This window comes from Microchirus variegatus (assembly GCF_963457635.1).
Source record: "Microchirus variegatus genome assembly, chromosome: 9".
In the NCBI taxonomy this organism is placed as follows: Eukaryota; Metazoa; Chordata; class Actinopteri; order Pleuronectiformes; family Soleidae; genus Microchirus; species Microchirus variegatus.
Genome location: NC_139810.1, coordinates 5,111,902 through 5,135,525, shown reverse-complemented (window position 1 = coordinate 5,135,525; position 23,624 = coordinate 5,111,902). Strand labels below are relative to the sequence as shown.

The following is a 23,624-nucleotide window of genomic DNA, read 5'->3' as shown; positions in this document are numbered from 1 at the left end:
TTTTCTTTACTTTACCTTGAGTACATTTTCAGTACTTTTTCCACCTCTGAGGCACTGAGTGTTAAAAATACTTTGCTTTGCTTCGTCTCCTTGAGTCATCTCCTTGTTTTTCCCATCAGTCTTATATCATAATAATGAGATTACCAGCTCACTTCCTCCTTAAATTAGTTCTGTGACAAACTGTGTTTTTATTTCTTTGACATATCACGACCGACTGGCTGATTCTATATTTACATGGCTTCAAAAGTGCCCTAACCTCTCATCAGAGAACGATATGAACGCACAATTGTAGCATCATTATTATTATTATTATTATGGTATCACTGATTATTTTCTTCTCGTTTTAATTAAATGTGTTCATTGTTTTTCTCAGACTTTTTATACCAGCTCAAAAACCACCTGAGAAAAGTAAAATCATTATCACCAACGTTAAAATACTGTGGTGTAAATAAACAGACAGGGCCGGACCAAGCCTTTATGGGGCCTGAGAATCGCCAGAGGACGCTCGCAAGCTAACAGTAGTTGATTCCCTGAAAGTTCTCTTCCTAACATTACCTTGTCACAACCTTTCCAGAACGTTCTCTAAAGGTTAAGAGAAAGTTCTCTTCCTAACGTTACTTTGTCACAACCTTTACAGAACGTTCTCTAAAGGTTCCCCCTAATGTTGCCTCTTCACAACCTTTACAGAATGTTCGCTAAAGGTTGCCAGAACGTTCAATTCCTAACATTACCTTGTCACAACCTTTCCAGAACGTTCTCTAAAGGTTAAGAGAAAGTTCTCTTCCTAACGTATCTTTGTCACAACCTTTACAGAACGTTCTCTAAATGTTCCCCGAATTTTACCTTTCACAACCTTTACAGAACATTCTCTAAAGGTTCCCAGAACGTTCTCTTCCTAACATTACCTTGTCACAACCTTTCCAGAACGTTCTCTAAAGGTTAAGAGAAAGTTCTCTTCCTAATGTTACTTTGTCACAACCTTTACAGAACGTTCTCTAAAGGTTCCCCCAATGTTGCCTCTTCACAACCTTTACAGAATGTTCGCTAAAGGTTGCCAGAACGTTCAATTCCTAACATTACCTTGTCACAACCTTTCCAGAACGTTCTCTAAAGGTTAAGAGAAAGTTCTCTTCCTAACGTATCTTTGTCACAACCTTTACAGAACATTCTCTAAAGGTTCCCAGAACGTTCTCTTCCTAACATTACCTTGTCACAACCTTTCCAGAACGTTCTCTAAAGGTTAAGAGAAAGTTCTCTTCCTAACGTTACTTTGACACAACCTTTACAGAACGTTCTCTAAATGTTCCCCGAATTTTACCTTTCACAACCTTTACAGAACATTCTCTAAAGGTTCCCAGAACGTTCTCTTCCTAACATTACCTTTTCACAACCTTTCCAGAATGTTCTCTAAAGGTTAATAGAAAGTTCTCTTCCTATCGTTACTTTGTCACAACCTTTACAGAACGTTCTCTAAATGTTCCCCGAATTTTACCTTTCACAACCTTTACAGAACATTCTCTAAAGCAGGGGTCACCAACGTGGTGCCCGCGAGCACCTGGTAGCCCGCAGGCAGCCAATACGGTGCCCACGGGCTCACTTCACTTCACCTCACTTGCATGTATCCATATAATCGCTCAGTAAAATATCTTTGATATTGTTTATAAAAACTGGTAATCGTTAGGAGTAAGCACTGGAATGAATGTGTATGCAGTTGAATGCATAATATTAATCATTTAAAGGTTAAGTAAGTAGTTTATAGTGCCATCTAGAGGAGAGGCTGAAATTTACAACAAAGAACTGCTCCTCTGCTCACCTCCTCGAGGTTCGTGAGGCGAGGGAGAGGGCGAGCTACTGCGGTCGTAGTAGACGAAGCGGAGAGAGTGGAGGCGGGACTTCCGCTACAAGTAAAGCGACGCTCTCGCGTTTGTCCTTACAGGCTCCGGTAGAAACATGGCGTCTCGCTGCTAACAGTGGCTATGCAACCGCGGTCCGCGACCATGTTATTTTACATGACTTTTTGAAACACTACGAAAATGAAGCAAAAACTATTATACAGCGACTAGACAAAGCAGGAGCACATAATATGTATAAAAAAGTGGATTTTGGGTTATATAAACCCATAAATACTACACAGTGTCCCTTTAAATGGTAAAAAAATGGTGCATAAAATGTTAATGTGGTAGCCCTCCATATTATTCTTTACTCTTCAGGTAGCTCTCTGTCTCAAAAAGGTTGGTGACCCCTGCTCTAAAGGTTCCCAGAAAGTTCTCTTCCTAACATTACCTTGTCACAACCTTTCCAGAACGTTCTCTAAAGGTTCCCAGAACGTTCTCTTCCTAACATTACCTTGTCACAACCTTTACAGAACATTCTCTAAAGGTTCCCCTAATTTTGCCCCCTCACAACCTTAACAGAACATTTGCTAAAGGTTGCCAGAACGTTCAATTCCTAACATAACCTCGTCACAACCTTTACAGAACGTTCTCTAAATGTTCCCAGAAAGTTCCTCTGATGTTATTTTGTCACAACCTTTAGAGAACGATCTTTACAGGTTCCCAGAACGTTCGCTTCCTAGCGTTACTTGTCACAACCTTTAGAGAACGGTGGCAGCGTCAGTCACGGCACTGTTTCATTCCTAGATTGTTTTATATTAAAGTCTTTTTTAATGTTACTGAACGGCGTAATTGAATTATTTTGTTGACGATGATCTTATCCTCAATTATCCACTCGCTCCTTAATGAGAAATAGATTTGAACATCAGTAGTTAAGTTGAAGATTCCATATTGTTTTTTTTTTTTATTAAAGTTTGTAATTATTGTGTGAATGTTTGTCAGAAACAGGCGCTCTGTGGTTTATGGTCTGTTTTTGGTCTTGTGTCTCCTGGGTCATGATGTCCTTGTTCTTTGTGTGGTTGAACAGCAGAGACGGATCTGAGCAGCACCTTTTCAGGTGGGGGGGGGGGGGAACACAGAATCATACTGTTTAACACCATCTCTGTGTAGTAAATGATTGGATTTTTGAACCCTGTCGCCATAGTTACAGAGATTCATTTTTATCTTTAAGTGATTTAATTTGTTAAGAACACGTTGCTGATTTAAAATGTGCAAATTAAATCACACATCACTTTCTCCAGTGGGAGTAATAAGAAAAACTTTATTTCCTCTTATGACGGAAGATTTTCTTTGACGTGTGTGTATGTATATTTTTATGTCTATATATATATATATATATATATTCATATATATATTATATATTCATATATTTTTATGTATATATTTTATATTTTTTAATAAAATAAATATATATGTATATATTAGAAATTACATATATATATATATACATATATTTTATTTATATATATATATACATACATACATATACACATATACAGCAGAATGTGCTCTTATATATATATATATATTATTTATTTATTTTACGCATATTTATTTTTTATGTATATATTTTATATTTTTTTAAATAAAATAAATATATATGTATATATTAAAAATTACATATATATTTATAAATATATATTTTATATATATACATACATATACACATATACAGCAGACTCTGTGCTCTTATATATATTATATTTATATATTTTTTATGTATTTTGTAATAAAAAAATATATATATTTATAAATAAATATTTTATTTATTTGTGTATATATATACGTATATATGTATATATACATACATATACATCAGACTGTGCTCTTATATATATATATATATATATAAATATATATTTTATTTATATATTTTTATATATATACATATATATATACATACATACATATACAGCAGACTGTGCTCTTATATATATATTATATTTATATATTTTTTATGTATTTTGTAATTAAAAAAAAATATATATATATTTATAAATGTATATTTTATTTATATTATTTGTATATATATACATATATATATATATATACATACATACATATACAGCAGACTGTGCTCTTCTAAGCTGCCTCTGTGTTTTTGTTCCTCCTCTAAATCTAAAGTACGAAGAGTCTCAGAGCAGAATCTCAGAACAGCCTTGGTCTGTAAACGAGTCTCTAAAGGCTTCGGCCTTGAAACGGGATGAGGCAGAATTGTAATGTGCGGATGGTTTTCGTCGGGTCCTCCTACTGTTACTGTGACTCGGAGCGAGCGCTCGCTGCCCTGCGTTTTGTGTGTTGATCTCGTACACAAAGCAACCTGAAGGTATTTACCCAGCACATGTGGAGCGTAGCCGTGACACGGAGTGGGTGAAGGTTTTCCTGAGAGGAGGTGGTGGTGGTGGGGGGAGGTGTGGACATTGTTTTCACTCACTCACTTATGTATGTTACACACACATAAAGAGTCTGTACGTAACTTTAAAAAAAAAAAAAAGAATGTAGTGGATGCTTTTATTTTGAAAAGGCTGTATAAACTGTGTAGGTTTTTAGTTCAAGCTTGTACTCGGAGCTGTTTCTAAGGTCAAAATAGACCGGACTAAGACAATCATTCAGTTTTCATCATGTAAAATTAAGCTACTCTTAGTCGGACTAACATACCTGGATAATGTGATTCATAGTCCTATTACTTCTGCATGCATAGTCAGACTGGAGTCTCTCCTCTGTATATAAGTTTTAACATAGTAATGGGAAAAAAAAGCAGCCTAAATGTTCTGTGTTTCAAGTTAACCTCATAGATAAGTCATGTAGCGCTGTCGTTTATTATCATTTGCCAAATTTGCCCAGTCTGCTTGTGCTTAAAGCTGCGTAACGTTTGGCGATATTTGTATTTGTTGTTGCTGATGATTTTATTCTGTCTGTGTTTAATCCTCATAAACAAGAAACAATGTAACAGGATTTGTTTACTGCACGCTGCTTCATCTTCTTGTGTTCTGTCAAGCAAAACTATCAGCCCTGACTGAGGGAGCGTTTGTGTGTGTACACTGGCAGAGCAGGGACGGGCAGGGTTGTAAGATACCAATTTTAGTCAGACGAAGACAATAATTCAGTTTTACTTAATGTTGAACAAACGGAACGTTACGACTAAAATCGAGCTAGTCTTAGTCGGACTAACATACCTGGATAACGCGATTCATAGTATGATTACTCCCGCAGGTATATGCTTAGTTGGACTAGACTGGACTGCACTCGGCGAAGTCAGACTACACGTGTATACTCAGACTTGGCAAGTTGTCCAATTGCCTCTCTTAGTCAGACTACGGCCTTAGCTGGATTAAACTGTGCATGTAAATGTACCGAGTGTTCCGATAAGTCACTCTTTGCTTGTTTATAAAACGGTCAAAACACACAGAAAAAGCCATGTTTCCACAAATACCTGCCCACGTGTGGACTGAACCTCGGGTTCTTGCCAAGTATTAATTTGCGGACATTGCCTCTCGTCACTTTGCCGTTTTTTGATTGACTGCCTGTGTGCATTGACCCTCTCGCAGGACTTGGCAAATCGATTTTTTGCCTCGACCCTCCGTATGCCGTGTTGTGCTCTTGAATCTTCCGTCTATTATGTGAAGCATATAAGGAAACGGCAGCTGCTACACAGACTCTCAGAGGCTCTTCAGCCGCGCACTTACACTCAGCGGTGCTGGAAAAATACCCTGAAGATGTTGATGATATAAACGCTCTTGCATGTTGTTACATTAAAGAAGAAATAGAATTATGTGCAGACGCACTGCTATTTTTAGCTAAGCTTGAAACCCACGATTATTACCTGTTTGCTGTAAAAACTTACAAAACGGAACCCTGTGGTACACAGGGTTCCGTTCTGGGACCGTTGCTCTTGCATTTGTACACTGCATAGCAGCTGTAAACAAGTGCCAAACAATTCCCTAACCTAAATTGTGCAATTGTGTGTATAAATATACAGTACATACACAGTATATGTAACAGTTTGAGGTCAGGCCGCCTCAGCAGCGCTGATATCCGTAACGTGTCTATACAAACAAGCTGTGGAGATGTTGAATCGGGAGAATTGCACCATTACATAGTGAGTGAAGGATCTTGCAGGTTGCGGTAAAACTCTTAAAGTTTACGAGATTTACTGTACTTCAGTATCAGAAGTATAATTTTCTGATACGAAATGTAGAAGCCGTTGTCGTTCAGCTGGAAGGTTGTGGGTTCGATTCCTGGCTCTGAACGTCTATCTGTGTCCTTGAGCAAAGACGCTTCACCCCATGTTGCAGCGTGGGAATGAATGGGTGAAAACTGTAGTTGTAAAGCAGCTTCATCAAGACGAGAAAAGCTCTATACACTCTTAGAATTAAGGGTTCCAAAAGGGTTCTTCTACCAGGGCTGAGGTTCTACCTGGAACAATATGCTTCTGAAAAACCCTTTCCTGAACAAAGGGTTTTTCAAGGGTTCTTGGTAACACTAATGGTTCCAGTAAGAACCATTTTGATCCAGAGAACCCTTTAAAAACCCTTTCCTGAATAAGTGGTTTTGAAGGGGTTCTTGGTGGAACCCTCCAAAAGGGTTCCAGGTGGAGCCTTTATAAAAAGGTTCTACCTGGAGCCAAAAAGTGTTCTCCTATGAGGACAAGCCGTAGAACCATATATGGTTCTAACTAGCACTTTTATTTATAAGAGTGTATCATAAATACAGACCATAAAACCAACTCTTCGTCTTGTGATGAAACAGCTCAGGGTTTTGATTCCACCAGAGATGGACTGATGATGATGATGATGATGATGATGATGATGATGATGATCTATGATGCTTCTCCTATACCTTCTCCGTGTGGGTGTCGTTAAAGCTCCTGGGGCGGGTAGGAGGGTGGGGGGGGGGGGCGGTTCCATTATTTACGCACTTTGTTTCCCTCCCATTGGTCCGCTCACGGTGACACGGCCAAGTCTGCGGCGATAAAAAGAAGCGCGCCGAGCCGCGCAGGAGAGCGCAGCACAGAGCCGCCCGACAGTGAGCTTCCAGTCGAAGGTAGATGCGCCTCTGCGAGTCCTAACGCGGCTGGAAGTAACTAACCAACTCCTGAGGTAGTGACTCTGCACTTTACTGTCTCTTAAGATCATATTTTAATGTTTCTCTGTTCAGATGGCAGTGAGAGGCGGTGGCTGAAGCATTTGGCACCAGTGCGTAATTACGCACGGCACTATTATGTATCTGTATTTAAACAGATCAAAAGTAAATGTAGTGATAGGTTGTTTTCTTGAGGACATAAAAACATGTAGATTTTTCATGATTCTCTGGAGATAAACTCTCTCTCTCTTATCTGTCTGTGTGTGTGTGTCAGGGACCAGGTGAAGAATGGAGTGGTATGTCCTGGTGCTGATCCTGAGCTTGCCGCCCTCCATCCACTCAGACTGTTCCTCACAGTGTCAGCAATGCGCGCAGCAGCAACTGCTCAGTCCCGACGCCTTCAGCAGCCTGGTGAGAACTTTACTTTGTCTCTGTCTCTGTGTGTGTGTGTGTGTGTGTGAAGACATGTTCTGTCCTCATGGAGACCAGAACCTGCTCCAGAACCTCATTTTGGAGGAATTTGGGGGCTTAAGATTTGAACTGTTTAGGTTAAAGGTTAAGGTTGGGCATTAATGAAGTCAATGTGAGTCCGAAGTTTTCAGGTGTTCTGTCACACCTTAAAATGGCTGTTTATGGGTTAAGATAGCTAGTTGTGATGGTTGAGGTTAAGACAAGGGGAATGGAGGGTGCATTATGACTGTCCTGCGTGTGTCTGTGTGCCCATTAAAAAAAAATAAGATGTCCAAAAACCTCCAAAATCACTAATGTGAGTTTCCATACATGAGTTTTTTCCTTAATATATTTAAAGGATGGTAACATTTGAATTGAAATAGAGCATAGAACAATATCATAAATGAAGGGTGTGTCATTATAAAACTTAACAAAATGGGTTATTATCTTATCTTATCTGGTTTTATTCTGATCTTTATCGTCTTATCTCACACTATCTCCCCCCCTTGTCCCGGTGCAGTCGTGCAGCGCGGAGTGTGAGGAGCAGCTGCGGAGCTGCGTCCCGGAGCCTCCGGGTCAGGAGGCGGACTACAGCCAGGATGAAGCGGCGGAGGAGGAGGAGAGTCAGCAGGCGCAGGCGGAGCTGGTCAAACGCTACGGCGGCTTCATCAAGAGGCTCGACAAGGACAAGAACAAGAACAAAATCTTCGCCTCGCTCCCGTGGCGCGACAACTACGTCGTGGCCAAGTCCGCGGCGGCGCTGCCCAAGAAGTACGGGGACTTGTTGAAGATGCTGGAGGAGCGCGACGCGGACGCGCGCACTTACACGAAACGCTACGGCGGCTTTTTACGCAAATTCGGCCCCAAGTCGAGGAGGAGTAGCGGCTCTGCGGAGCAGCAGGGCGAGGAGCCGGAGGAGCTGCAGAAGCGCTACGGAGGCTTCATGAGGAGGATCCGGCCGAAGTTGAACAACCTGAAGTGGGACAAGCGGTACGGAGGTTTTCTGCGGCGCCACTTCAAAATCTCCGTGCGCTCAGTGGAGGAGCCGTTTTACGCGTCCGACGAGCGGAGCCTTTAGATGGACTTCACACGAGGAGGAGGAGGAGGAGGAAAGTTGTTGCGCGTTTACCCCCACAGATCTTATAAACCGTCTTATCCACGTCACGTGCGCGCGCCTGCTGCACCCCAGTGTAACAACTCTTCCTCTTCATCATCATCATCATCATCATCATCATCATCATCTGTATGTTATTGGCGTCGTAGTCTCTTTCAATAAAGGATGCTTGTTTAATAAAAATGATCAACATGGTGACAGCAGGTTATTGTCAGGGTCACGACAGGTCAAAGGTCAAGTCAGTTTTGGGGGGAAAACAATGTCAACACGTCCTGGACTAAATGAAGAGGTACTATCATATTATTATAAAATATAATATTATATATGTATATATATATATAAGAAATATAAATATTAACGTGATCTATAGAAACATATGTACATCTTATTGACAGAGTAAAGAGTGGAAATGATTTTTCATGGAGGATGTTGCACTTGAGAGGCAAGAAAATCATTATAGCCTCATAAATTACAGCTACAGTCGCTGTACAATAAGTCAATATATATATATATATATCAAAATATAATGTTCTGTGACAGCTGTAAACAAATATATAAATACAGAACATGTTTGTTTTGTTTGTTTTCTGTCTTTCAGGACACACAATTAAATGTGATAATTATCAATATCTCCAACTTTGACCCTATTTTTCTTTTATTGTGATGAAGAGACATTTTTTTTTTTGCATAAAACCAATTCTATATTGAGTGTGGCACATCACATTTTACATTTACACACGGTATACGAACAGTTAGATGTCATAAAAGCTTATCTTAGCTGTATTTATTTAATATTTGTATTATTTAAGTCAACAGCAGCGGTTTGATGATGCACGCGCTTACATGACAACGCAGAGAGGAAACTCCTGCGACTCAAAGCTGCAGAATAAAGACGGCGAGATTAAAAGCATTGACTCAGTATTGATCCCTGCGTGAATGAATCCACCTGATCGATCGATAACTTTAACACTTGATTTAAAATACGTCCATGTAATAGTGACATGAGACATAAACATGACCATTGGAGATGAGGAGGAGGATTGATGTTTGAAAAAGCATAGCCACTTGTCTTAATATGTAAATTACCAAGGGAATATATCATATGTTTACTGTGAAATGTACACCGTTTTATTCCACAACACAATTAACATGAATTAGCTTAGCTAGGCTTAATTTGTTTGTGATTTTAAGGTCAAATGTCAAATATGAATCTAATTTTAAATATTCAGACTGATGTCAATAAAAGACAATAACAAAGAAAGTATAAAAGGTACAAATACAATTTTAGTAATGATAATGTATATATAAATATGTCCATTTTATAAATTATGTTATCTTATTATGGAATAAATACAACTGCTTTTAACATTATGACAATTTCTCTGGTCATTTCAGTCAAATCCAGAGCCTGGATTCTCACTATTTTACATGAACACGACACATTCTGTGCAGAAATGCAAATATTTTAAATGTTTAAATGTCAAAAAAACAACAACAACAACAACAACAAACAAATCATATATATCAACATTCCTGAGTTCGTAAGTATTGCAGACTCCCATCAGGAGGTGTAGAGGGCGGTGGTGTGAAAAGCATGTGTGAGACTGGAGATGGCAGTTTGAGATGTAACAGTAAACACACACACACACACACACACACACACACACACACACACGCGAGAAAAAAAGAATAACATGGCGCTATCAACACAGATGGAGAGAAACTGTTTATAACAACGTGGACATGATACAGTATATAACAATGATTAAAGCGTCACATGTAGGCTGAAATTATGCTTTTGTCTCTGAGATTAAACTTGGTGTGGTACATACACACACACACACACACACACACACAGGTTTGTGCAGATATTCTTCTCAGGACACATTGCATTGACTTCCATTCATGTGGGCGGCCTAAAAAAAAAAATCATCTCTGACCTAATCCATAACCAGTTAACGTCTAATCCTAAATTTAATCTAACCACAATTCCTCAGAAATGAGGTCCTTCAGCCTCATTAGGACCACATGTTTGCATGACTGACAGGTCCTGACAGGGTCAGTGTTTAGAAAGGCCAGAAAAAAGGTCCTAAAAAGGTGACGAACACACACAGACACACAGACACTGAAAATTAACATTGTTGCGCCATCTTGTGGTCGCTTTGTAGGGTGAACGACTCATCGATCAGCTAAGAAACTTAGCTCAACATATTAGCTAAGAGGCTAAAACAATCTTTTTTTTTTTTATCATAAAAAAGCTTCAAACCGATTAATATAGTTAATTGAGACCAAAATATTTTTTAAAAGCCTCATTTTTAATCCCTGCTTAAGATTGTGTTGATCTACACATAATACACACAGACTGCTTTCAAAAACTGAGCATTTATTAGCCTGAATGCTCCTCTTTACACTCGACATGGAACAAAATAACACACAACTTTAGGTACAAATCCATATTTACAGGAGAATCACTTTACAGTTACACCCTGCCGACACCAGGGGTCGCTCTAACTGGAACTTTTGCTTGTTGAAATTTGAAGGACAGCTAAAAGACGACTGCATGGACGTACACTGCCGTTCAAGTTTGGGCTCACTTAGAAATGTCCTTATTGTTGAAGGAAAAGCACTTTTTTCTTCAATGAATATAACATTAAATTGATCATAAATACACTCTATACATTGTTAATGTGGTAAACGACTATTCTAGCTGCAAACGTCTGGTTTTTAATGGAATATGTACATAGGTGTATAGAGGCCCATTTCCAGTGTTAATGGTACATTGTGTTTGCTAACGGCGTTAGAAGACTATTGGATGATTAGAAAACCCTTGAAAACCCTTGTGCAACAGTTTTGCTGGTTCTTTGACGAAAGGGCAAAATGATTGTTTTGAATAAAAATCATTATTTCTAATCTTGTCAATGTCTTGACTATATTTTCTATTCATTTTGCAACTCTTGATGAATAAAAGTGTGACTTTTAATGGAAAATGCAAAGATAATTGTAGAGGTGAGCCCAAACTTTTGAATGCTAGTGTAATTCTGTGAGGTTTAGTGCACACGATGTTTCACTGCTGCTCCATCGACTGCTCCTTATCGTCCTCTTTGACCTGCTCTGCGTGACAGTCGTCGCCGCCGTCGTCGGCCTGAGCGTCCTCGCTGATGGTCGCCGTGGCTTCCATCAGGCTGATGCCGTCCACCTGCTGCTGGATGCCGGTGCCCAGCGCGGACGCCAGGCTCTGGAGCGAGGCCGGCAGCGTCACCAGCTGGAACTGCGGTCCGACCACTTTGACGAAGCTGCCGCCACCGGCCGCGCCCTCCTGACCCGCCGCCGCGGACAGCACGGTCAAGTTGGAGGAGTCGGCGATCAGCTCCGATCCAGAGAGCGTGGAGGTCAGGAGGGTGAAGCCCCCCAGGTTGGTGCTGGCCGGAGCTCCTGCCATGGTCAGGACTTTGCCCAGCGGCAGGCTGGTCAGCTGGTTGAGAGGCAGCGTGATCTGGGTCGGAGCGGCGCTGACCTTGGCCGGGCTGGAGATGGCGCGGGTCAACCGCGGACGCTTGGGCGGGGACAGCGCAGGGACCGGGGCGAGGGTCATCAGGACGTTGTTGAGGTGCTGGGACTTGCTCTTCAGCTCTTTGGCTCGCTTCCTGTGCTCGTCGCACTGCTGCTCCAGGGCTGTAGAGGGCGACAAAGCAAACGACGAAGTCATTCAAACTACCAACAAATAACTGTTATTTGTAGAGCTGCGACTAACGATTTTTTAATAATCGTTTAGTCTATAAAATGTCAGAAAATGTTAAAAAAAAAAAATCAGTGTTTGGGTGAATTCCAATTCAATTCAATTAATCCTCAATCTCAAAAATGTGCGCTCCCTCTAGTGCAAGTGCTGTCCCGATTCTCAGAAAAATTAAGTTGAGGGGCAAGTTTAGGGGCTGTATCGCCCTCAATATTGAGAGTTTCCGAGACCACCCTTGGGAACAAGGGCTACCCAGAATGCATTGCGTGTTTTGACATAACAAAGATGGCGCCGAAAGCAACGAGTACGCTACAAATTAAGTATTTTCTTTGTTAATAGAGATATAAAAATGATGAAAACCATTGTATTATCTTAGTTTAGGCCCATATTATGGATTACTGACGTCATTGTTGCGTAACATTTTTATTTTACGATCTTTTGTCAATAGCCGGCCGGTGCGGACAAGCGATCATTTGCTATGGTTTACTTTTCAATAAGTCGTGGTGTGTGGTAACTGTCAGCTGAATATGTCCGTGGTTGTGGTATTTGTATGAGTATCATCTTATAACTAACTGACAACCTAATAACTTGACTGACAAACTGATCGTAATAAATAATCCTGACGTAAATGGCTTCTTCTTCTTCTTCTTTTTTGGAGTCGACAGACTGGACGCAGCTTTCGCGTTATTCTGCCCCCTACAGTCTGAAGACGTATCTGCATTTAAGGGGTGTCCCATTTCTAAGTGACAAAATAACCCTCACGACTCTTGTATCCTGACAGTGACAGACTGACCAACGAGGCTGCGAGAGTACTGCTCTCTGTAACGGTCCATCTGGCTCTTATGACTGGCCAGAACCTTCTTCACCAGGTCCAACATCCCAAAGTTCTGCACGATGTTGTTGAGAAGAACGGCGTCTGAAAAGAAACAAATACGGAAAAGTGAAATTGCTGAGTCACTGTTTTTGTAATATGTGTGTCAATAAGAATTATTTCCTGACATGGAAAATCTGCTGTGTTTTAACATTTTCTTATTATTTTTTTTTACTGTGAAATGAACGTCCATCACTGAAATGGATAGTTCAGTATTTTTTAAATTACTTATTAGAACTTATTTTTATAGACCGGCCTTTATGTGATGCTGTCTTTTTATCATTTTATTTATCATTGTATAAGCAACTGTTATTTTTAAAGGTGCTATACAAATAAAGTTATTATTATTCTATTACTATTTTGAAGCGTGGTTGTATGACAAATTAACAAAAGAGTTAACCTTGAATTGTTCAGTTTCAATGAAAACATGGCACGGATACAAGGAAAAACTGATTTTAACCACCTCATAAAAGGGTCACCAAATACATTCCATGTCTGCTTTAAGTGTAAAAAATATATTTGTCCACTTTTCTTGACATCAGGAAACTGAAGTTACTTTGTAAACCACAGCAAATTCCTATGAGGACTGCCTCCATCAGGAAGTTAAAATGTGTGATTTCAGTGTTTGAAATCCTTAGTTTAATCCTTTGGTGCAGGAGAATGACTGGTTTATAAAACCACACAAATGTCCCTTTAGGGAGGCATATTGAAGCAGAGTTGTGTGACTTCAGCTGGCCTGACCTTTGACCTGTAGTGGTGGGTTACACACTCTCTCCTGAAGCCCATTCAGCACCTCCTGAAGCTCCTTCTGGAAGTCCTCTACCACCTCCTCCAGCAGCCCCGCCTCCTTCACTGAATGCCAGAAAACCACAGAGTCCTCTAAGAAAGAAAAACAACAACAACAACAACAACAAAGAGTATGACACCTCGGAACAATCACTCCACATGACGGTGAATGTGTGGTTTGCTTCGCTGCTCACCTGCGATGGCTGTGACCCACTCCGACGTCTCCTCTGACGCCTCAGGGAACGTGGCTGCTGCTCCGTTCACTGCAACACACACAGGAAACAGTGAGTGGACTCACCTATTTCAAAAATACTATTTTTGAAGGGGAAAAAAGAGGGGGAAAAAGAGTCCTGAACTGGTGGGAAGGCTGAAGCTGTGGCACTTACACTCGGCCGATGAGGGAGTGACGGGGATGAGGTCAGTGGACTGGTCGCTGCTGACGGACACTTTAGTTCCCACCAGGTCGATCTTGGTGCTGCGGCAGGTGTTGGAGCAGACCTTGGCGTGCTGGTAGAAGTCCAGCTCACCCGAGTCCATGATCTTCCTGTGGGGGGGCGACATAATACATTCTGATCAGGCGTTTTTGAACATCTGCTCATGTTTATCTAAACAAATATGTGTGATGGAACAGTGCCACCCTGAGGCACATTTGTTCACTGCACATCCACCTGTCACAAAACTAGACTTTCACTGCACTGTTATAGCAGCGAACAGAAGCTGATATATGATATACTCTCAATATTTAAGACATATTTGAAAGTCATAAATAATCAGTAAAATGAATGACACAATGACTCAAAATAAAACTCAGAACAAAATAGAAAAGTTATATGTATTTGGATTAATCTGGGTTAATTTGGGTGAATCCTGTTTATTTTTAGTTTGCCTTTGTCTTTAATCCCCGATAAACCTCACACAATATAAACACCATTCATATAAACACCATTCATCTTCCAAAAAATGTAATGTTTCAACTTTTGTTCTTTTTTTTTTTTCAAAAATTTAACACTTCAACTTTTGTAAAAAATATATATATATGTAATGTTTCAACTTTTGTCAATTTTTTTTCCAAAACAATGATTGTTTCAACTTTTTTAAAACAAAAATAAAAATAATAATGTTTCAACGTTTGTCTTTTTTCTCAAAAATGTAACGTTTCATCTCTTGTCATTTTTTTTCCCGCAAGTTTAATGTTTCAACTTTTGTTCAATTTTTTTCTTCAAAAAATTTTACATTTCAACTTTTGTCCGATTTCTTTCAAAATGTTATTGTTTAAACCTTTGTCCAATTTTTTTCCCCAAAAAAATGTAATGTTTCAACTTTTGCATTAAAAGAATTGAGTATTGGAATGTTTCAACTTTTGTCCAATTTTTCTTCAAAAATGTTATATTTTTTCCGAAATAATGACAATATGGACTGATTTTAAACATTAACATGGTAGCATTTCTGGCCACAGCAGCCAACACTATAACCACCATATGCTCAACACAAAGCAGTAGTTGGGCCAACTAATGGCTCATATTTACTTAGTTAGAGGAGTCTTTTTACATTTTGAAATCACTCATAGGGTTGTATATGTATATGTATGTATATAATATATATTTTTTGTATGATTCCATACCTGAGCATGGTGCCGTTGAGGCGGATCGCTCTCTTCCAGTCCTTCAGAGTGGATTTTCCTGCTAAACACACAAACTCCTTGGGGCTGATGAGCTGCTCGTTGAACTAAACAGAGGAAAAGAAGAACAGTTTTGAGTCGTCGATCCACTTAATCCTTAACTCTACCCCTTTGTGACATGTTGACTGATGAGATTAAAAAAAAAGGTTCTGGTTTTACCTGAACACATTTCACATTAATCCCAGGACAAACAAACTTCTTCCAGACCAGCGTGGCTTTGGCGTCTCCACAGGTGATGGGGTAGAAGACATCGGCCTCCACGTCCACCTCCTCAGTTAACTTCACTGCAGAGTACACAAACAGATCCTATCACCCAATCCCGATCTATTGCACCATCTATCATTTGGCACAGTTCACAAAGACCTGCAGGCCACATTACCAATGACTGCCTCTTCCTTTGACAGTGAATCTGATCCACTGGCATCAGCTTCTGCCTCCACTGCTGCTACTCTGAGGACGTCCTCCCTGAAAAACCAGTGGTGATTTCTTGTCTGTAATTGAGCATTGTGTCCAGTGTTCATATGCAGTGACTGTGCAGTATATATGAACCCTTTACCCTGTTTCAGACGTCAGATCTGCAGTCACCAACACTGCTTTGTCCTCCTCCACCACAGACGGAAGCTCCTCGCTCACACCGTCGGGGATAGTGACAATCACGACCTCATTTATATCCTGCATGTGGACCTCGGATGAAGACATGGCGGACAGCTGGACCTTCAAAACAAATAGCATAACAGAAGAATGTGTTATAACATTCAATAACATAACATTAAAATGATCCTAAATTAGTTTTCTGTAGTAATGTTAAGTTACAGGACGTGGCTTAACATTGTAAAAACAGATTGAAAAGCAAATGATAGATGACAACAGGAAAAAAAAAAAGGCACAGGTGAAATAGATCAAATGAATAATGGCTGGGTTCCATTTAGATTCTCAGATTGCCCACTGTCACTCAGTCTTGACTGGTATGAACTAAACGTAGCTGCCGATTGTGTTTTCAGTTAACACCTGTGCTTTTCCTACTGAAACATGTAAACATATCTGTTTTGGTAAAGGCCAAAACAGCAGAGCAGTGTAAATGTATGAGAAATTAGCATGGGGGTTTGGTTTGCCTTCATTTAGCGCAGAGGGGAAACTAACACATGAGGCGTAAACAACACGCCGTTTGAACTACTGTCGTGCATTCGTTCATTCTTACCTTCTAAACGAGCTCAGTCGTAACTTGTAAAGTGTTAAAAATGCGACACTAGGTGTAAAGCTAGCATAGCATGGCGTTTGCTAGCCAACGTTAGCTAGTTAGCGTAGCTAGCTGTAGAGAGCTACGGAGCATTTAAGAGTCCTCCGGTGTCGTGTTTGAGGAGTAAAATAAATATAACAATGGACGAAATAACGTTTATCTCATCTAAAATACGCTAACTTTGCGTTTTTCCTCCTTTATTTTGAAATCGTTCTTCTTCTACTCAGGGTTTGTGTGGCGCTTGTTGCCATGTTACCGCCACCTACTGGCCTGGAGTGTTGTTATTATAAGTAGTATTATTATGAACGTATTTCTATTTTAAATACATATATATATTTTTGGAGACGAACATTGAGAATAATCATCATGTTGACTGAAGGCAGTTTTTGACATTTTCTTCACGCAGCTACAAAACGCTCCTACCGGTGGAGGGCAGCATTGCACCTTTCAGTGTACAACATTTTTAGACGATGAAGAAGAAGACGGATTTATTTACGGAGGGTTTTCGTGTGTAATGTGCAGTAGTTTAATATTTCAGTGACATTTACAATGGGTCCTTCTGCCTGGGCAGACAAAGTGCTGAAGCTGCTCCGTCGCATGAACAACTTTTATTCGGCAGGTACAGTCGCCGCGTCGCTGTGTGGAGACGGTGGTTAAAAACAGTGACAGGACTACGTTTGTAACAGTTTGTTGTTTCATTCACATCCGTTTCTCTTACTCCTTAAACCATACAGAATGGACGAGTTAAGCTTCTCTTGCTTAATTTTGTACTTTATTCAGCACATTCAGCCTTCACAGAAAATTCAGGTCGAGCCAGCCTCCGTTATTCACCCTCGGTGTCACACTCTCTCTAAAACGCTCCCCGGAACAACGCCGACTAGGAACAACATTTCTATTGTTACATTTTTGTCCCCACAGATTCCTGCCGCACTGCGTGCTCCAGGTTTGAGATCAACGGAGTGCAGGTCGGCTGGATCCCGCCGCACATGACTCCACTGTTGGCACGGTATCCAGATGTGTTCAGTCCGCCGCACGGTGGCGCTGTGTCCCTGTGTCCCAGTCTGGATTCATACGAGAGGAGGTCTGAGGCTGTGGACGCTGTCCTGCAGACCTTGAGACAGGAGGAGGAGGAGTGTCTGGGCTGTCTCAGAGGATGGAGGGATGAGGTCTGTGAGACCTCTTACTTCTAAACCCAATTCTAACCCTAAAACCAGGTCTGAACCCCATTTTTAGGGGCAACGTGTTTATAGAACTACAATAAACCCGAAGCCCAGGTCTTAATCCTCAAAACCCCTGTTAAAGTCGTTGTGGACGAGCCCAAAAAGTCGCCATAATAGGTTTTCTTGACAATTGGTCCACACGGCCTACTCAAGACATTCAATTGGACAGACTAACCAAAGTGTTATCCTGACTTTTAACCATTAACCAGTTACCTTAAACCACAATTCAAATCTTAGCCCTAAACTTCACCAGAAATTAGGTTCTGCCTCATTCAGACCAGGTTTTGGTCTCCATGAGGAATACTGGTCACGACAAGGTCAGTGTTTATGCATGGCATGGGAAATGGTCAACAAATAAAGGTACACACACACACTGACATATATAAAAGTATGTTTGTATGAGAGTATAATTGCTTTAAAATAAAGTGTTTTGTCTTCATAGCCCTGGAATAAGCCCTTTTATATGTACTGATGTACGAGTAAAAGCCTGGTGCCAGACCCAGCTGACAAAACTAATACATTTTTGTTTTATTTAAAAGATTAAAACACTTTTACAGACATATTTATGAGTGGCATATTCAATGTTATCTTTCAGAAATACAGCGTGATGCCAAGATTCTCTGATCCTCCCTTCATGTGGATGGAAAGAGCGGCTACAAGTAAGTTTTTTTGGCAGACCATTGTTTTGTTTTTTTCTCAATATATTATATTACTCCTGTGGCAAGCTGTTGTAACATTTCATATCTAGACTGGATATGTAGTACAGATATCTGTAATTCAATTCTTCCTATCCACAATGTCATTGAAATGACGTCACTTCAGTGCGGTTACATTACAATTACCGTAAATGTTATTATGACGAGTAACAATTGGATTGAAGATATCTGAAATGGGAGTTTCTCCTAGTAAGAACTCGCTATTGCAGATATCCAGAATGCCATTGTGGATATCTGAAATGTTCTTTTTGACGAGGAAGAAGTGAATTACAGATGTCTGTAATACATATCCAGTCTAGCTATTAAATGTTAAAATGGCTTGCCATATACTCCTCTATGAGTTAACGATGACGCTGCACTTCAGGTCTTTTTGGAGTGAAACGCTACGGAGCCCATATCAACGGCTACACGGTCAGCGACAGCGGGGAAGTCAGCATGTGGTTGGCACGACGCTCCCCCACCAAGCAGACGTACCCTGGACTACTGGACAATTTGGTGAGCGGCGACGTTAACTGATGGAAAACACCAACACAAATTCTATGGGTGACCCCAAACTTTTGAACTGTAGTCTATGAGGAATATTTCAGGGAAAATGAATGAAGGAGGGCGATGTGTGAGTAAAAGTACAGATACCCCTTCCTAAATTTTACTCAAGTACAGTCAAATGTCTACTTAAGTAAAAGTACTGAAGTACTTGTGTACAAGAGTACATTTTCTAAATTTTGTATTACTACTGCCACAGTGCTTACATTTACGTATAGAAACGTCCTACGTGGAGTTATGAAAAATGTTAATGTTAATACCTTGAAAAATGTAAAAGGAATTGAAAGAAAAATCAAGTCATTTTCCTCTTTTTTATCATGTTGCTTTATTTAACCTTTCTCACTTGCCCACAAGGCAATAGCACAATGGCAACGCTCTCGCTTAGAAATGTAAGGAAGTTTATTTCAATGTACACACCTTGACATGTTTCCTCAAGTTGGAAGATTAATTTTTGTAGGCAGGAGTGTTGGTACATTCCTGCGATGGACCTACTGCGTCTTTATCCATTGTTTCGTCTCTCAACTCAATCTGACCATGGAGTTGTTTTTTTATAGAAGAAGTAACGTGTACTCACGGTTATGGATAGAAATGTATTGGAGTAAAGCAGGGGTTCTCAAAGTTTTGATACCTGAGGGCCAATTTAGGAACCCAACATTGGACTGAGGGCCGCCAAAGGAAAAAAACAGAAAGAAATCCCATTTGTAATAATTTTAATGACCAGATTGCAGTTCTACAGTTTAGCGTTAAGTAATAAGAATTAATATAATAACGCTTTTTAATTTACTGGGTAATTACCCAGTATTTTGGCCATTGTTCTTACCTTCTAATTACAGGTTAATACCAAGTAACACATTTCTGTTACCATATATTTACTGGGTAAATAGCTAGTAATTGGGGGCTGTAGCTACCTGCTTATTACCAGCTTATAACCCAATAATACACTAAAATTCACCTTATAGAAACCAGGTAAATACCCAGTATTTTTGTTTACACTTATTGGTCTGTATCCAGTAATGTCCAATAAACATTTAACAAGCTTAGTAGCTCCTGGATTAAAACTATCAACTGTAATTCATTGCGGGCCGCAGGAAATGTTTCTGCGGGCCGCCATTGGCCCCTGGGCCGCACTTTGAGAACCAATGGAGTAAAGAGTACAATATTTGCTTTGACTACTCCCCAAAAATGATGCTCGAGTAAAGTACAGATCCCTCAAAAGTGTACTTAAGTACTCAGAGGTGGAAAAAGTACTAAAATATTCTACTCAAGTAAAAGTACCAATACTTTGATGAAATATTACTCAAGTAGAAGTTAAAGTAGTTCATTTGAAATGTACTTTAAGTAAAAGTTACTTAGTTACTTTGCGTGGAGTGTGAGGGTAGTAGAAATATGACAAGGTCAGAAATCCAAAACTATTTTGGAGCTCACACGCCCGGAGCGACACAGGATATGACATCACTTTTGGCCACGCCCTCTATGTTCATGCGCCAGTGCTGGTGCTAATCACACCATCATTGGTCTGGTTCTGGTGTGTATTTTCCCCCTGTAGGTCTTCATTGTGCTGAATTTTTATTTTTACTCAGTAACGGATAGGATTTATAAAGTAACAAAGTACAATACTTGAGTCAATACGTACTCGAGCAAAATACGAAATCCTGATTTTAAATTGTACTTAAAAAATACAAAATTCACAAAAAAAAGTATTCGATACAGTAACTTGAGTAAATGTATTTTGTTACTTTCCACCTCTGTAAGTACTGTACTCAAGTAAATGTACTCCGTTCCTGTCCGACTCTGGTTGTGTGTGTTTTCAAAGGCAGCAGGTGGTTTGTCTGCAGGTGTGGGCGTCAAACACACAATGGTGAAAGAATGTCAGGAGGAAGCGTGTATCCCCGCCGACATCGGCGAGAAGGCTCGTCCTGTCGGCACAGTGAGGTGAGTTTTGGTCACATGTTCTCTGTCTGTGAGCAGAAACAGAAGAAGTGCTGAAGTCTTAAGAAGTCAGATTGACTTGATTTACATGATGCTTGAAAGGTTTATTATGGAATAATTAACACCAAAAAATCTTTGTACTCAATCTTTTAACCAACAACTCACCTTTGACCTCTTGGAAAAGTTTTATTGATTCCACAACGACACTTTTCCAGCTACACCTACGAGGACCAAGAGGGCGTTTTCCCCGAGTGTCAGTTTGTCTTTGATTTGGAGCTCCCTCGCGACTTCAAGCCCAGAATCGGCGACGGAGAGGTGCAAGACTTCTACCTCCTGCCCATTGATGAGGTAATAGTACGAGTTTAGACGAGACGGCGGCAATATGTGAATGAATCCAACAGTCGGAGGGATTCTTCTGCTTCCATCAATGAAACCCAGAGGGGAAACTAAATTCATTTCATGTTCCACAATCGTACTTCAATGTGTTCTCAAAAACTCTTAAATGACATTAAAAGTCAGACTTTTATTCATCAAAAGTGTTGTAAAGTGAGTAGAAAATATAGTCACAAGACATTGACAAGATTAGAAATAATGATTTTTATTCCAAATTTTATTCAAAGAATCAAGGGTTTTCTAATCATCCAATAGCCTAAAGCCATTAGCAAACACAATGTACCATTAGAACACTGGAAATGGGCCTCTATACAGCTAGAATAATCGTTTACCACATTAACAATGTATAGAGTGCATTTATGATTCAATTAACTAGTGCAGTGCAGAAGTATGTATTCCTATAGTGGGAACTGAAGAAGATTTTTCAGTTATGATAATGCATGATAAGGAACGTAAAGGCTAACATAATACGAACACTGGCCTGGCTGAAAGTCACAAGACAGCTAGCTATGCTAATGCTAATAGAAAATGAAAACATTTGCGTTGTGCCTAATGGGGTTGCACAGTGTTTGTATTGTCTTAGTCCTTACGCTAATGCTAACCGTAGCCTCGCTAGCTTACCTTTAGAAACAGGTTTGCCAAGTTAGCCGCAAAATAGTAGCATGCTAATGCTAAACAAATATGTGCTTGCGTATTGGTGAATGGACACCATGTCGTTTCAGTATAACACCATGTTCTGCAATGAACCGTGTGAAAATGTCTCACCCACCGTGAGGACAGCCTCTTCACTCCCACCTCCCCGCTCCAGACAGCGCAGCTGCTGCTGATGAGCCGCTGCCTGCCTGGTGTGGTGTGATAAATCAGCAAAAGTGCTGCATGATAAATCAGTGAAAATTAAAATTCCTCCAAAAAAAATCAAGGATGCACACCATCGGGCAACCCATATCCAAAGTCTTTGGGCGATCTGACTAACGGTCAGTGAGATATGCCCGTCACAGACACACAGAGACAACTTGCTTTATGGATAGATGTTATAGTCATTGAAACAAAAAAGTGCTTTTCCCTTCAAAAAACAAGGACATTTCTAAGTGACCCCAAACTTTTGAACGGTGGTGTGCATTTAATGACATTGTAGGTATTTCTGTTGTTGTTCTGTTGATCTATTTGTAAGTGTTTTCTGATCACGCCGTCCGTCGTGGTTCCAGGTGAAAGAACTCCTGGCCACCGATGACTTCAAACCCAACTGTGCCATGGTCGTCTTAGACTTCCTCATTAGACATTCCTTTATTGAGCCGGACACAGGTTTGACAACATTTCTACTATCAGGAGTTCTCAGCATTATCATCACTATCATTATTATTAAAACAGTTGATCTTCCTCTGATGTATATTTGTGTTTTTCGTTTCAGAGCCATGCTATCAGGAATTTGTGGCAGGACTCCATCAGGCGTTATAGAGAGAGACACACGTCCATGCTACTGTTTTTGTTGTAACCTAGAAACACATGACGGTCACGGGGGGGAAGCTGGAGTTGATCCCAGCTGGTCACACCCAGGACAGGTCACCAGGCCAGTGCAGGGCAAACACACACAGAGACAAACGAAACCATTCACTCTCACAGTCACACCTTACAGACCATTCAGAGTGGCTTTAGTGATTTTACTGTACGGCTGCATGTTTTTGGACTGCGGGAGGAAGCCTGAGAAACGAGTCCACACATGTACGGAGAGAACGTCAAGCAGGGATTCGAACCGGTGACCTTGTTGCTGTGAGGCGGCATTGCAGAGTCTCTACGTTGTTGTTAATAAAGTTAATAAGAAGAGTCGTGTTGTCGCCTGCTTATTTCTTCTTTAAGGGATTTGTATATTATAGATAATATAAATTACTCCGTTTTTAAGGAAGTAAAACAAGTTTTCTGATTTTTCAGCTTCTTAAATGTGAATATTTCCTGCGTTCTTTGCACCATATCACAAAGAAAAAA

General features: G+C 40.2%; 3 protein-coding genes across 3 annotated transcripts; 2 read left to right on the top strand and 1 right to left on the bottom strand.

Annotated features, from left to right (window-relative positions):
• The first annotated feature begins 6,862 nt into the window (after positions 1-6,862).
• Positions 6,863-8,724, top strand: pdyn (prodynorphin). Its single transcript, XM_083895678.1, has 3 exons — positions 6,863-6,991; positions 7,249-7,385; positions 7,945-8,724. The coding sequence occupies exons 2-3, from the start codon at positions 7,263-7,265 to the stop codon at positions 8,500-8,502; spliced, it is 681 nt and encodes a 226-aa protein (XP_083751804.1). The 5' UTR covers positions 6,863-6,991; positions 7,249-7,262; the 3' UTR covers positions 8,503-8,724.
• A 2,320-nt stretch (positions 8,725-11,044) lies between these two features.
• Positions 11,045-17,049, bottom strand: gmeb2 (glucocorticoid modulatory element binding protein 2). Its single transcript, XM_083895097.1, has 10 exons — positions 16,805-17,049; positions 16,163-16,320; positions 15,986-16,071; positions 15,766-15,890; positions 15,550-15,653; positions 14,315-14,472; positions 14,123-14,191; positions 13,884-14,021; positions 13,065-13,187; positions 11,045-12,210 (listed from the first exon to the last, which is right to left on the bottom strand). The coding sequence occupies exons 2-10, from the start codon at positions 16,303-16,305 to the stop codon at positions 11,603-11,605; spliced, it is 1,554 nt and encodes a 517-aa protein (XP_083751223.1). The 5' UTR covers positions 16,306-16,320; positions 16,805-17,049; the 3' UTR covers positions 11,045-11,602.
• A 300-nt stretch (positions 17,050-17,349) lies between these two features.
• On the top strand, positions 17,350-23,465 carry tpk2 (thiamin pyrophosphokinase 2). The gene is made up of 8 exons (XM_083895608.1): positions 17,350-17,462; positions 17,762-18,009; positions 18,659-18,722; positions 19,144-19,274; positions 21,136-21,254; positions 21,467-21,599; positions 22,850-22,946; positions 23,053-23,465. Exons 1-8 carry the CDS (start codon positions 17,393-17,395, stop codon positions 23,097-23,099), a joined length of 909 nt encoding a protein of 302 aa, XP_083751734.1. The 5' UTR covers positions 17,350-17,392; the 3' UTR covers positions 23,100-23,465.
• Positions 23,466-23,624: the final 159 nt, after the last annotated feature.